The sequence below is a fragment of the Geotrypetes seraphini genome, chromosome 11 (assembly GCF_902459505.1).
Source record: "Geotrypetes seraphini chromosome 11, aGeoSer1.1, whole genome shotgun sequence".
Classification (NCBI taxonomy): Eukaryota; Metazoa; Chordata; class Amphibia; order Gymnophiona; family Dermophiidae; genus Geotrypetes; species Geotrypetes seraphini.
In genome coordinates, this window is record NC_047094.1 from 130,652,259 (window position 1) to 130,667,843 (window position 15,585).

The 15,585-nt window shown below is 41.8% G+C and overlaps 2 protein-coding genes across 9 annotated transcripts in view; one reads left to right on the forward strand and one right to left on the reverse strand.

The window, feature by feature from the left end:
* LOC117345637 (BPI fold-containing family B member 4-like) overlaps nucleotides 1-6,675 on the reverse strand; it is a 67,913-nt gene extending 61,238 nt beyond the window's left edge. For all 4 annotated transcript variants that reach the window (XM_033914564.1, XM_033914561.1, XM_033914559.1 and 1 more), the window contains exon 1: nucleotides 6,596-6,675. The gene's annotated coding sequence lies outside the window, so the exon portion shown is untranslated. The remainder of the gene's footprint in view (nucleotides 1-6,595) is intronic.
* LOC117345640 overlaps nucleotides 3,708-15,585 on the forward strand; it is a 31,298-nt gene continuing 19,420 nt past the window's right edge. For 3 of the 5 annotated variants that reach the window (XM_033914572.1, XM_033914576.1, XM_033914575.1), the window contains exons 1-3: nucleotides 3,708-3,837; nucleotides 11,168-11,397; nucleotides 13,943-14,030. In XM_033914572.1, coding sequence (XP_033770463.1) covers nucleotides 11,280-11,397; nucleotides 13,943-14,030 — 206 coding nt within the window. In that variant the 5' untranslated portion in view covers nucleotides 3,708-3,837; nucleotides 11,168-11,279. Of the gene's footprint in view, nucleotides 3,838-6,840; nucleotides 6,958-7,739; nucleotides 7,784-11,167; nucleotides 11,398-13,942; nucleotides 14,031-15,585 lie in introns of those variants that run through there. The other 2 variants (XM_033914574.1, XM_033914573.1) reach the window with 2 other exon arrangements.

Here is a 15,585-nt window from a genome sequence, read left to right on the forward strand (position 1 = left end):
AGTAGTGTCTCTGTGCTGAAGTTAGTTCTGAAGCCGGATTGCGTGGAGTAAGTTATGGTCCTCGAGATAGTTGGTGAGGAGTTTGGCTACTAATCCTTCTGTTAGTTTGATATATAGAGATATTGAGGCGATTGGTCTGTAGTTGGATGGGTGGTCTGTTGGTCCTTTTGGGTCTTTTAGGATTGGGGTGATGATGATTTCGCTGAGATCAGTCAGGAAAATGCCATCTGTGAGCATGCCGTCTGTGAGCATCCAGTATAGGAGTAAGGTACGGAACTTAGTGTTCGCTGATGACAGTAGATATGGCGGGCAGTGGTTGAATTCACAGGATGCATGGCTGTACTTATTGTAGAGTTTGTTGAATTCGGTCCAATGTATCTTAGGGAATTGGGACCAGGTTCTGTCTGCAGCACAGGATTCATTTTCTGTGGGAAGTATTGTGACTTCTATTAGATGGGCTGGGTTACTATTGAAAGAGGATCTGGTGTTTGTAATTTTATTCTTGAAGTGTTCTGCTAGGAGGGAGGCTGAAGGGGAGGGGTTATTGTTAGTGGTCAAATAGGGTTTGGTGTTAGTTAGATCTTTTAATATTTGGAATAGTTTTTTGGTGTCTTGGGTTTCCGTGCCTATTAGGTTGGTGTAATGTTTTTTTCTCTTTTCTTTTAATAGAAGTTTGTATTGTTTGTTAATTTTTTTCCAGGCGGTTTTCGTGTGATCTAGGTTGTTTTTTCTCCATTTTCTTTCCAGACGTCTACATTGTCTCTTGAGTAGGAGTAATTCATCGTCGAACCATTGGTCTGATCGTCTGCAGGTTCTGGTTTTGGTTCGTAGTGGGGCTTGTTCATCAAGGATGTTATTGCTCAAATTGCCCCAGTATGAAATGAAGTCTTTGGGGTTATCTTCTTGGATTGTTGCATCTACTTTTGACCAGAATGTAGAGGGCTCGATGCGTTTGCGTGATGTGTAGGTTACTATTTTGAATATTGGTTTGGTTTTGTATTTGGTCCAGTTGATGTTGAAGGTGTAAGCGTAGTGGTCTGACCAGAGGGATGGGGACAGGTTCCATTAGACGTTTGAATTTCTGAAGTAGATTTTTGATGGGTCATGAAGGCTGCAATGTCAAGTTGGTAACCTTTCTCATGGGTAGTTTGTGGGTTTAAAATTTGGAAGGATAAGGCGTTGAGGAAAGAAAGGAGGTTGTCTACTGGCTTGGATGAATGGTCTTCAAGTTGAAGGTTTAGATCTCCTAGGATAAGGTTGTGTGCTGCTGCTAGTGAGTTTTGGTATATGAAGTTTTCAAATTCAGATCTAACCATGGCCCAGTTTCCTTGTGTTATATAACAGAGCATGCAGTTCAGTGCGTTTTTTAGTGCGGTGGATGAGATTTGACATGCTAGGAGGTCCATGTAAGGGGTGGATGTTTTTTCCAATATGTTTAGGGTTAGGGAGTCTTTGATTAAGATTGCTAATCCACCTCCTCTCTTTTTCTCTCTGCAGGCCACTGTAATTTTGTATCCCTGAGGGCAGACTTCCATAATTCTTGGGTCTGTGTCCGATGTTAGCCAGGTTTCTGTGAGGAAGAGGCAGTCTAGGTTTTCATTTTTTATCCAGTTTTTTATAAGTTCTGTTTTTGGGCCTAGGGCTCTGATGTTTAAGTAGGCACAGTTAAGGGTGGTGGTTTCTGTTTGGTAGTTGTGATTCGTTTTAGGGTAGATGAGTGAATGTGGATTATGGTGATGTTTGGCCTTGGGTTGTGTTGCTCTTCTTCCCCATGCTGGTGTTATGGGGTGTTGAACGCTTGTTTGGTGATTAGAGTTTCTGTCTGTTGGAACTCTCTTGTTAGGGTGATGGGTTTTGTTTGCAATTGAGCTAGCGGGAATGTTGGGTAGGTTGTTTGTTTCTACCTTACAACTGGAGATGAGAAGGATTATTAATAGGATAATCTGGGTGTTTGTTTGTGGAATTAGCTTCATTATGAAGGTGGGGGCAGATGCTAGAGGGTTAGAGGCAGTGTGGTTTTCATTGGTTGGGTAGTTGATTGTGTATTGTGTCTGGGTAGGAGTATGGGTTGTGAATGGAGTTGTTAGGAGAGGAAGTTGTGGTAGAGAGGTTTTGGCGTAGATGGCAGGTCTCTTTTGGTCGCTTCGCAAAGGTGCACCGTAGGGAGGGGAAGAGGCAGAGTTCGCTCCCACGCCCAGAGTGTGCCTTACTCTGCTCCCGCTCTGCCCCAAGTGCTCCTGGACCGTGGAGGGAGGTGTTGAGGTCCGGCGAGGAGGTAAAAGAAAATAAAAACTGCAAACTAAAACTTTTAAACTGCTGGGGAGATCCCGCTGAGTCTTCCAACTGGCTCAGTGGTGCACCGTCGGGAGGGGAGGAGGGGGGCGGAGTTCGCTCCCACGCCCAGAGTGTGCCTTACTCTGCTCCCGCTCTGCCCCTGAGTGCTCCCGGTCCATGAAGGGAGGTGTTGAGGTGTTGAAAATTCGCGCCGCCAGGGCTGTTGGGAGGCGGAATTTGTCTCCCACGCCGGCTCCAACTCCCTCCCTTGCGGCTGTCAAGTGGCAGCGTTTCACTTTTCTTCCTAAATCACTTTTGATCTCTGACCTTTTCAAATATCAATCGTCAGTAAAAAGCCCTACTTCCTGCAGATTCTAATCTACGAGAAACAGATTCTCTGTAAAACACCCAAATTTCCTGTTACTCTGAGAACCTTATCCCCATGGATGTATATGAAGAATGGTACATAAATCTATGTCTCTTAAGAATCACAAAATCAACCTTCTGAACTTCCTAGCATTAGCTGAAATGTAGAATCAGCTATTTAGACAGGGAATGCCAATCTGTGAGCTTAGTCTCTTTATTACAAGGCCTCAAGGCTGAGTTTCCAATGTAATGTGCAGGTACTGTATTTTAATTTATTCACGTAATTTTGAGTCATTCACAATCTCAGTTTTTATATCATCGGTGACAACTATCACATTCTGAAAACAATAATTTTCTCCCCCCCCCACCCCTTCCTCCCATTCGTCCAGTAGCTCGTTTTCAAATCAATTCCCCTGATGCAGCAGTAATTGCGGAACATGACCTGTCGGGAATTATAAGATGGGAGCTACAAGTTTTTCATGACGCTGAATTGTATCTCTGCACCAGGAAAGTGTGTTCTATCGAGCAGTGGTGATCTTTCCCATATCTGAGGATATTATTGAGATAAGTGCAGGTTTCTTTTTTGCTATAAGCATACCTATTTGAAGAGACTTTGTCAATATATTTAAATATTAACTGTACTCTTACGGAGTTTTTCTATGACCAAGGATGTGCTCTCTATGACAACTTAGTAATTGTCATAGCAGTTTTCCGAGTTTGTTCTCAGGGAACACTGAGGTTTTTTTCTCCTTATTAGGACCCTGCCTTGATTAGTCTCAGAAAGTGGGTTATATAAAGTGAATATCTTTTGGTGATATACGATTAAGTTTGGTATTCTGCTTGTGTGATTTTTACTTTTAGCTTTACCTAAGCCAGGTATAAAGAAACAAGTGGAAAGACTACATTTCCCAGCAGGCCTAGAGCCAGGGGCAGGAAAGAGCAGGGCTGGAATCAGTCCCAAATTGATTTAGGCCAGGTAAGGAGCTCTGGAAGAACAGGCTACACCAACACACCTGCAGGAAGGATTAATCAGCTTCCTGCAGTGAGAGAAAAGGGAGTAACTTTCTCAAAGCAGGGGAGCACCAGCCTCAGAGTACACACTGGCTCCCAACCCAGGAAGCCAGAGCCAGTTACAGATTGCCAGCCCAAGGAATTAAGAAGCCACAGTCTACCTCCTGGCTACCAGACCAGGCAGAGGTGGGTGATACAGAAGTCACAAAGAGTGGTGAAACTGTGTTTGGGCAGGACATGGAGTTAGCTGATGAAGACTTTGCACATGATATGGAGATAGAGGAAACAGAGCAGCCCATTATTGAAAGTATGGAAACAAGCTGATCATTTCCTGTTATGGCAGCTGGGAGAAAATGTGGAATGTGTACTACCTTAAGACAAGGCTGGAAAGTTTGTGTCTGAAGAAAGCTTTACATTAAGAATCAGGGTTTTTATTGGTTTTCTCTTTTGGAGACAGTAAGCTGGCAACTGACTATTGTTTGTGTTGAAATGCTGCCAGGATACCAGGTGATAAAAACCTGAAGGATTTTTGGATTTTTTGTTCAATAAAGCAGTGATTCCCAACCCTGTCCTGGAGGAACACCAGGCCAATCGGGTTTTCAGGCTAGCCCTAATGAATATGCATGAGAGAGATTTGCATATGATGGAAGTGATAGGCATGCAAATTTGCTTCATGCATATTCATTAGGGCTAGCCTGAAAACCCAATTGGCCTGGTGTTCCTCCAGGACAGGGTTGGGAACCACTGCAATAAAGTATTCTTGAGAAATTGCACCTCTTTTCCTTTATTCCAATTCCAAGCTACCATTAGAACCTCGCATAACCGCTCGGCTGAGGTTTATGTACTCCAGATAAAGCCATTCCTGAGCCCAGCTTGGCCGCGCCCGGTCACAATGCCCACCTAAATAACCCAGCAAAATTAGCATTGCTATACTTGGTTCTAGTTGATCAGTTAGCTATGGGGACATTGGCACAGAATACCACTAAGGGGGGGGGGGGGGGGGCTACCGTTTACCACTGCTCCTGCTAAGCAGAGTGGGAGTCCTCCAACTGCATTGCTGCCAGAAGAGGGCGATGCTTCAATATTATGTTTTGAATTGCTAGGGACAGGCTTGTTCCCTGGAATCTTGCAGAGCTTGCCTTTCCCTTACTATTGAAAATGTGATAGTGAAACATTGGCCCCCCACAGCTAGGACTGTCAGTGGAGAACTCTTGCTCAGCTGGAGATCGTGGTAAAATACCGTAAGCCATCTTAATGAAGCTCACACTGAAAATTACCCTTCCCCACACACATAGGCCCAGATTCTCTCAACTTTTAATGCGGTCGCTCAACTGGTTTCCAATGGTTTAGCCTGCATGCATTTTAGCAGCAGATTATCAAAACAGCTCATCTCAGTCTTTAGTGAGCTTTCTAGCAATCTCCGACACTGCCATGCAAATGGGCTCTTCAACACTGAAATTTGCCTAGCCATTTTTTTTTTTGGCGACAAAAATCAACGACTGGTCCGGGGGTACTGGTGCGGTGATAGCACTGTTAAAAGTGCATCTTATGGCGTGTGTTTTGACTGTGCATTATAGCCCCCTTTGGCAAAACAGCATTCTAGGAGAGTATTGCAAAAAAATAATTTAAAGAATTTAAATACCTTAATTCTGATCCTATAAATAAAACCAAAACATTTTTGTGCAGCCTACTGTATAATCTCTGATGGTGCAACAGAAAAGAAGGGGAAAAATAAATGTAACTTGCCAAGTGAAAACAATATAAACCCAGTAAAACCTTGGATTGCAAGTAACTTGTTTTGCAAAACATTTTATTAAATTTTAACTTGATATACAAGCAATGTCTTGCAATACATAGAAACATAGAAAATGACGGCAGAAAAGGGCCACGGCCCATCTAGTCTGCCCACACTAATGGCCCACCCCCTAACTACCTCCATGAAGAGATCCCACATGAATTGCAACTACCGTATTTTTCGCTCCATTAGATGCACTTTTTTCCCCCAAAAAAGTCGGTGGAAATAAGGGTGCATCTAATGGAGCGAATACGCAAAGTGCCCCCCCCCCCGTTAATTTATTTTAATGTTGCCACCTTCCCTTTCTTGCTGGCCCTCTTCCTCCTCCCCCTCCCCCCCGCGTACCTTTTTTTTAAACTTCTGAGCCTCACTCGCTGAGAGCGGCGCACAAGGGTTGCTGGCTGCCTGGTCCCCGCCACTTCCGCAGAAAACTGCAGATACGGCTGCCTCTTCTTCTGTTCTCTGCTGGCATAGCAGCGCACCAGGTTTCCTGCCTGGTCCCGCGCCACTTCCCGCGAGAACTGAAGGGCGTGAGCTGGAGTGTGTTTCCCCCCCCCCCCCCCTTCTCGTGCCTGTGGCCAGGTCCTGTGGGAATAGCCGCCGCCGCTTTGCAGTTGCCATGTTGCTGCAGGCGTGCTTGCGCGCGGGAGAAGGGTCTGCTCCAGTCTGCCCCCCCACGGTTCCCGAAGCCTTGCCACTGAGGAGGGAAGACGGGGCGCACCAGCGGCAGGTAAGAAGCTATCCGTAATGTTCTGCTGTGAGGTGTCAGTGGGCAGGGCAAGGGGGGCAAAGGCTGAGCTCCGTCCCTGGCGGTAGGGAGTTTGAAGCTGCCCGGTGCCCACGGACACGCTGCTTGAGAGCTCAGCCATGGGAATTTACAGGGCTTTGGCATCCCGTTAGGAGCCAAGCGGTGCAGGGCTCCGAGACGTTTGAGGACTTGTGCTTAAGGACATTGTCTAAAGCCTTTTTACCCCCTCCCCCCCCTCCCCCGAAACATAGTGTTAGATGGCATTCGGACCCTGAGTTCAATATACTGCTTTTTGATGCCAGACAATTTTGAATTTGGGTTTTGTATGTGGCTCGTGACATGGGCGCTAAGCACTTCCAAATGATGGAGGTGCCACCATACATAATAGAAATCACCCTTACCTGGCCATGGTGAAGGAACTTGCTCGATATGTGGAAAGGGGCTCGGCAACCACGGAGCTGGCCTCTATGACAAGTGATCCTCTCTGCAAAGTCTATATTATAAATATGCATGTTCTTGTCTGCTGACACATCATGAGTTGAGCTGGCTGTTTGGTGTGTAAACAGTTGGAGAAATATTTAGAGCTGTCCTGATACCTCCTAGGTTTCCACTTTCCCTTATACAGACGAGGCATTTTAAATGGGGCATACAGTGCACATCTCTCTTTCCGGACCTTTCCCTTGATTGTTGGCTTGTATACAAGTGGACGATACATAAAGGAAGGCATGTTATATGCATAGGATTCTGAAACTCTTAAAGATAGGTATAAACTTATTCTTGGAAGACAGTACAATGCAGTTATATTTGCACTATGGTGGTTGTAGCTTGTATCTTTTTTTCCTGATGGAATGGTATACAAATCAACCCTAGATTACCACCATTTTAAACCTATTTTCTTTAAATCCTATTTTCTATTATATATCCTATTCACTAGATTTACTCTTGAACTTTCCTGGGCCAGGGGTGGAGAATTCTGTTCATTTCCCTATTTTAGGGCTGTTAAGAGAGACTTCAGGGGGCAGCTGATAATGGATCTGCAAAAGTTCCTGTATTTGTTCTGTAGCATTACCCTGTATGCATATCATGAGTTTTGTTAAAATATATATTTTTTTGGCAATAAGCTTTGTCCATTAACTTTATGGCAATAAGTACAGCTGAAGTCGGGCAGAAGAACGCTCTTCTGGAGGCTGTTATAGGGGAAAACACCCTCCAGGGATTCAAGACAAAGTTAGACAAGTTCCTGGTGAGCCAGAACGTATGCAGGTAAGGCTAGTATCAGTTAGGGCACTGATCTTTGATCTAAGGGTTGCCATGTGAGCAGACTGCTGGGCATGATGGACCACTAACTGACCCAGCAGCGGCAATTCTTATGTTCTTATGTCCTGGCCTACCACTAGACCACCAGAGGGGGAACAGGGTACAGAGCCTGGCTGGGAGGGGGGACAGGGTACAGAGCTTGGCAAGGAGTGTGGGGTTGGGTGCAGAGCCTGGAAGGGAGAATTTGGTTCAGAATGTTTTTTTCTGGTTTTCCTCCTCTAAATTTAGGGTGCGTCTTATGGTCAGGTGCGTCTAATGGAGCGAAAAATATGGTAAGTCAAGTATTTCTCAAACAAATAAGTTTTAAGACTTTTTTTTTTGAAACAAATAGTAAGTCTGAGCTTGGGAAATTAGAGATCCCAACATAAATTCATTGTGCCAGCCTGAAATGTAAGGGTTTTTCCCAAGAATCTCTTGCTGCGACATGCTTTTACTGATGGAAACATAAATCAACTAATTCTTTGTGTATTCTTTATTGGATTATGAAATTCAAAGTGGGAAGAGAGGTAGGTTGGGATCAGTCCAAAAAAAGCTTTTAACAAATACGACTGAATTTGAACAAAACTCTAGCCTCGAATGGTAACCAGTGGAGCTTTTGGTAGTAAGGACTAACATGATCATATTTTTGAGGCCAAAAATCAGACGGACAACTGTATTCTGTATCATTCTAAGTCTAAGAGGTTTTTTTTTTAATGAGAACCTAGATAAATAATGTTACAGTAATCCAAAGTGGACAGAATTGATGGCTGAACCAACAATTTGATAGTACAAAGCTTCCACAGTACTGCAAAGCATCTTTTTATCAGTAGATCAGTATGGTCGTTAACAGATAGCGAGCGATCCAGAGTAACACCTAATATTTTTATCGTAGTAGCTATAACATAATTTTGACCATTTAAATGAAGTTCATTTTCACTAATTTTGTCATTAGGACTGGCAAGTTTCAAGAGGCCCACAGACAGGACTGACTTATTCAGTAAACCTGGTCAGTTAAGTGGGGAATATCGGCAATTAACTGGCCGAGTGCCGACTTCACCCACACAATACGTACATATGGACATTTAGAGGCATTATACAAATGATTATTAGTAGTAGTAGTACAATAGCTGGTTTTAAGTTGGTGTTATCTGGTAAAGTGCCATTGAAAATGACTAGTTATCGCCAAACAGGTGACTTAACCAGCCAGGGGTCATTTCTGGCTCATTAAATTGCATATCTGGGTCTCCAACAGAGCCCAGAAGTTATGTGGGTACAACCAATATTCAGTGCGCTATCCAAATATCTTGGACAAAGTTCAGGCTGCCTTTTGCACTAAACATTGCTGAAGCCGGCATAATTCCTGGCTCCTCCTGAACTCTGCACCAGACCACCTGTTTTAAAAGCAAATTTGTGCATCACTAAGCCTGATCGCGTGGGCCGACACATTAAATGTTCCAACTCCCGAAAGGATTGACCAGGCGTGGGAGCATTTGCAGCGCAGCTCTCGCTCCCGCGGCTTCATAAAAGGGGGCCTTTATTCGCACTTTAGTTCAGAGTGGTAGCAATCCTTATACTAAATAGGAAACATCAAGAATCACTCTTAAATCATTTCATCTGAATTTCATTCATTTGTGGCTTAGCCTAATTGGAGGGAGTAACTTCTTTTGTGTCACCCTTCTCCTAAGAGCTGACTCAGTCTGAGGTCCTCAGCTATTCATAAGTACAGACAGGTAAAACTGAGGCTGGGTTTCTCCTTTTGGAAGACGGAGGACTATAATAAATATCCATTAAGGCATTCTCATTACATAGCATAGATAATGAATAGACCATGGTATTTAGCGTGTGCTCGTAAAGTTTCAAGTTTATTTAAAATATTTGATTTGATCGCTAAATCCAACGCGATTTACACTTATTTATAAAATTGAGTTAAAAAAACAAAATAGTCATAATAATTAAACTAGCCAATACATATGAAAAAAGGAGGGAAGAAAAAAAATGAAAGGATTAGATACAATTTGTAAACAAATAAAAAAGGTTAGGTAATGAAACAAGAGGTTACCCACTTAATTTTTTTTTAAATATTTTATTATTTTATTTAGTTACAATAATGTAATACATTTGATTAAAAGTAACAATATAATACAAAGAATACGCTATCTCAAACAATAATATTACAGAATCATAGCTATACCCAACCCCCTTCCATCAATTATTAATATTGACAATATTAAACATTTTAAATATGAAGAGTTAATATCCATATGTATCATTGTCATACCCTATCCCACCCCCCATCCCAAACCAGGTGTGTAATGAGAAAAAAACTCAGAAGGTATTATATAATCTTTTAATGTGAATCAGCAAATAAAGCCAATGGACTCCATATTTTGTTAAATAAAACCCTAAACCCTAAATATTCTGCTTTCACTCTCTCATATCTATATGTATTACATACATTTGTCCGCCAAAATGTATAATTTAACCTGTCATGATTTTTCCAGTTTGTTGTGATCATTTGAACCGCAATTCCAGTTAAAATCAAGAGAAGACGACTTTTAAATTTATCAAGGGGAGGTTTAATATGTAAAATAGTTCCACAAATTATTGCTTCGTATGTTAACGGAATATCTGTTTCTAAGACTATATTTATTTGTCCCCAAATTGACTTCCAAAAACCAAATAGATCAAATAGATGCTGGCACTGTCATACCTTCTTTTCTTTTTTTCACTATGGGGGGTATTCTGAACCACCCTTCGATACCCTGTATCAGATAGATAATTATCGTGTTTCTTCACGGCCCTCAGAGATGCCACCAAGGGTTCACATGATCATAACCCCTGGCTTTATGCACCCAATCGTCACCGGGTCGATATTAGTGCAACAACTAGTATAAAGTTTTAAGATGAACTACTTTAGTTAACTTTTGAAATTGACTTAAAATAATAAATATTGATAAAGAATATTAAATCAATACTTAGCTTAACCGGGGTGGTGGTTGACAAGGGATATAACAGCCAACATGTTTCACCCGTAGAGGGGGTTTCCTCAGGGCTACTATCCCTACAACAAAAGACTGGCTTTAGTGAGGGGAACGGTAAGCATGATATTGAAAAACATCCACACTAGTTATACAACTATAAACTCATACCTTTCTGTTGTTAGTTATTCACGACGTGACCACCCGATCTAAGTTCTCAAGATGGCCGCGGCGTGTTATGAAAATCTTTAAATATCCCCAAACCGGAAGCGGGGTGTGCAGGGGGAGGGGCCTAAAGTCACAACCCACTACGTCACCGCAACCCCCAGGGGGGACCTAAGGACAACGCTTTGAATTTCTATCCTCCTGTCATATTTATAGAAGGGGACGGCACTGTCATACCGACATAGGGACTTTAGATCATCTGTTATTTTTTTGACCCACTTAATTTTTGCTTACCAGCACTGCTAGTCCTCTGTAAAGTATTCTTAGAAATGATCCAGTTAAAAGCGTCCTTAAAAAGCCAGCTTTTTAGAAGACTTTTAAACTTACTGAGTAATTTTTCTTCTCTTATATTGATTGGGAGTGAGTTCCAAATTTGAAGGGCTATAACAGAAAAAGTCGTGTCCCTCCTTAAATAAATGAATTTTAATGAAGGGACTAATAGTAAAGATTTATCTTTCTCTCTCTCTCTCTCAGATTCACTAAGCAAACCGATCGTGCATTATTGAAGGACTGATTGACTCATTGTCACTTGATTGATTGACTCATTGTCATTTGGGCAACAATCGTGCCCCGGCCGCCAAATTTTATGCAGGTACCAACGATGTTGAAGACTTTCTTTATTGGTCTCTTGTGCTATTGCAAGACCTTGTCTTCAAGTTTTATTCAGGAGCAAAACTCGTTATTTTGCTCTAAATTTCAAAAAGGTAAGATTGGGTTCACATGAAAAACTTGATCATGGCTGACACTGCTTAAAATTCCTTTGTTTCTCATTAATGTCTCTGCACTGTAAAAGAAAATTTACTATATATAAATGTCCTATTTTTATCTTTCAAAACATTACAAAATCTACATAAATGTATTAGGTAAATAGAAATTGTGCATTTTTTATTTAGTTCCAATTTTATGGAATAGTTTGGCTGTAGAATTGAGAAAGGAAGAATCTTTCCCAATTTTTAAGACATTTAAAAGCACATTTCTTTCAACTGGCCTTTTTAAACTGATGGGATGTAAATTCGGGACTTCAATCTGCATTTATATATTCTTATATTTTTATTTTTTCATTCATTAATTCTTTTCTATTTACATGGAGTTCTTTTCATAACTTAGATTGAATTATATTGTAAACCGCTTTGATCCTTTATTGGCTGTATATGTGGTATATAAAGATTTTAATAAACATGTGAAGGGGGCATAATCAAAAACAATGTCTAAGTCCCCTTTTGGCCTAAGTCCCTAGGCACACAAAGTAGGCAGCAGGGAAATGTCCATTCTCGATAAAAAGTCCAAAATGAGGGGTTCTTTTTCCTGAGAATGGCCTACCTGTACGTTCAGCAGTTTAATTTCCCAGACCGCCAATACGTGTATTCCCGACCAAAAAATTGCCCAAGTACCAAACTCCCAAAACAAGACCTTTTAGGCGAAGGAGGGACCAGTCTTTCGCCTAAAAGCACGATTCTCTAATCAGTGTCAGTCATAAACAACGCTGAATAGATAATCCTGGAACAGTTCCCCTCCCCCTGCAACCAGGGGGGGCAGGGGGTGGGGGGGCTGCACGGTCCTGCAGGGGTTCGGGGGGGTTGCCAGAAAAGATCTAGCAGGTGTTTAAGGGGGGATGTTGTTCAGCAGGAGGGACTGGGCATCCCTCCTGCTGGCAAAGTTCTAGCAGGTGTTCAGGTGGGGGAGGGGAAATGTTGTCCAGCAGGAGGGACTGGGCAGGAGAGATTGTTGCAATCATTACAGGTGTGGGGAGGGGGGGGACGAGTTGCCTGGGCTGCTGAGCTCATTGTGGCAGCCGCGATCAGCTCAGTGGCCCGATTAGGAACCTGTTTGTTTAAGAGCCTCCTATGAGGAACCGTGTCAAAGGCTTTGCTGAAATCTAAGTAAATTACATTTAGTGCACGTCCTTGATCCAATTCTCTGGACACCCAGTCAAAGAATTCAATCAGAGAATTGGATCAAGGACGAGCGCTAGATGTAATTTACTTAGATTTCAGCAAAGCCTTTGACACGGTTCCTCATAGGAGGCTCTTAAACAAAATTCATGGCCTGAAGTTAGGGCCCAAAGTGGTGAACCGGATTAACCGAATTCTAATTTTTAATCTGGACCTGAGCATTAGAGAAATAGCTGGGGAAGAAATAGCACTTACCTTCTGGAGTTAACAACCACCTTGAAATTGTAAACATTTGAGGTTTTTTAAAGCTCAAGTCCGTAACTGGTTCCCCTTGAAAGTGTTTGTTTATCTTTATGTTTACTTGATATATGGCTTTATCTTATAGAAGGTTAAAGAAGTTTTCAATATAAATGTTACAATAAGGATAATGATATAAAACCAGAAAAGGAACTACAAAGTGAGACAAGACTGTACTCATTCATACAAGTTCAGGGGTTAGAGAAAAGGCAAAGAAAGGATATAAGAGGAATTTTTTTTAAAAAAAATTTTTTTGAAAGTGACAGAGCCTGTATCTACCGAGTTCTAGATGTGGGAACCATCAGTGTTTCAGCACTCCAGAAAAGGCTAGTTCCAAGGAGTAGGATTTCTAGAGACGAGAGGGGGATAATTTGTCCCCGTGTCATTCTGTAACTTTCAGCTTTTTTGAAATTGCCAAAGACATGATAGAAACCTTCAAAATCCTTAAGGGCATAGAGAGAGTAAATAAGGACAGATTCTTCAAACTGAGGGGAGCCACAAGCACTAGGGGTCACTCGGAGAAATTGAAAGGGGACAGGTTTAGAACAAATGCTAGAAAATTCTTTTTTACGCAGAGGGTGGTGGACACATGGAACACGCTTCCGGAGGAAGTGATAGGCCAGAACTCTGTACAGGGGTTCAAGAAGGGTTTGGATAGGTTCTTGGAGGATAAAGGGATAGAGGGGTACAGATAGAACTTGAGGTAGGTTATAAAAGTGGTCAGAAACCACTTCACAGGTCGCAGACCTGATGGGCCGCCGCGGGAGCGGACCGCTGGGCGAGATGGACCTCGGTCTGACCCAGTGGAGGCAAGTTCTTATGTTCTTATGTTCCACAACCTACACATAGACATGAATAAGTTGGAACCTCTCTTGGTCTCATGTAAAATGACTTCTTCTTCCAAACACATATATTTTATCCATGACATTATATAAGATTCCGAAACTACTCTTGTAACTTTCATCGCTTGGACCCAAAGATCATTTTCAAACTGGACTGCCGTATTCAGATTTTGCCGGAAAAAATCTTGCTAATCAGTTCAAAACTTTAACTCTTCCAGAGAACTTCAATATGAATGACATTTTGACTGCTCTGAAAGGACCAAAGGTGGAAAATTTCTCTATGAATGCAGGCAAATTCAGCACAGGGTAAGTTACGGGCCAAATGTGGGGTGACAGTGAGCTAAAATACTATCTGAAAATCATACTATTGCTGAAAGTCATACGTTGAAACCTTTATTGTAAGGACTTGACACGGCCGTGTTTCAGCAATGTCATGGAGATACGCTTGGATCCAAACACAGCTACAAAGTGATATATAAAACCAAACCAGTCTACAATAAAGGTTTGCACACGTGAACCATTAGTCAAGCCTCATAGTTGACCACTTATCACTTTCACCTGAATTGCCAAGTATCTCTCACTGCTCAGTTTGCTTATCTATCACCTTGTGAGATGTCCTTCCCTCCTTTAGTTCTCTCAGCAGTGATATTCTACCATGATCTGTATAATTTACATTCATTTTAAGCAGATCAAATACCAGGCTTAAATTAATCAGGCAGTGCTGGCACAATCCCCTAGATTTTACATATAGCGCTGAGAGTTAAGTGCTGGAATTTGCACGTGGATCCAAGATCTGCGTACAACTTCACAAGGTTATGGACAGAGTTCTCAGGACAGATTTTTCAGCCCTAACCTTTGGCACTCATATAGAATCACCCCCCCCCCCCCACCTCCCCAATCTGTATAGCCAGTACCACTATCTATATTGACAGCCCAATACTACTTGACCAGCAGCCAAAACTCCATGGATACGGAAGTTATGTAGTCATTAGCGGCAGTGGCGTACCTAGCATATGTGACACCCGGGGCCCATCATCTTTTGACACCCCATCTATATGAAAAATATGATTTTTAGTAACAATCCACATATCACACAACAAGAGTGTACCTAGGAAAAGGCAGCATCTTAAACACTGCAGTGAGCACTAGAACACCAACACATACATTATAAAACTAAACAAGCCAGATCTTGCACAGTCAATTGATCCTGTACATTCGATGCTATCAGAAAGCCATGTCCCTTTCATACACACAGACAGATAGGCCCTTGCCCAGTATGGAATAATTACAAACTGAAAATAGAAATATGTAGACAAAAGTTAAACTGAACCACCAAGAAACCAGACTCTGCATACAATGCAACACCACAACACCACAAAAACAGTAATACATGTCCTCTAATACTGTGTAAAATATAAAGACAATAGATGTAAATTTGAAAAAACTGATACATAACAATCACCACTTTACAAATTAACAAATAAAAATAAAACAAATAATGAGAAATAAGAAAATATCATTTTATTGGACTAATCCCCGTAAGCTCGGTCCCCATCCCCGCAAACCACCTGATTCCATCCACACAAGCCTTGAATTGTTTATATTAAAGTATAAAAAGAAACAATATTCTGTATAATTGTCAATTTATAAATCAGCGTCTTCTACCCACTCTCTTTCCCATTTCCCTTCGGTATCCTCAGCCCACCACTCTCTTTCCACTTTCCTTCAGCGCACACACATAAAAACAAGCAAGTAATTTTATAATTTTCATTCTATTCATTCATAGAAATTAAAGTCTAAATAATGCCAGTCACATAACAAAACATGATTTTACAAAAATAATTCCCCGCACAGTCAAGCC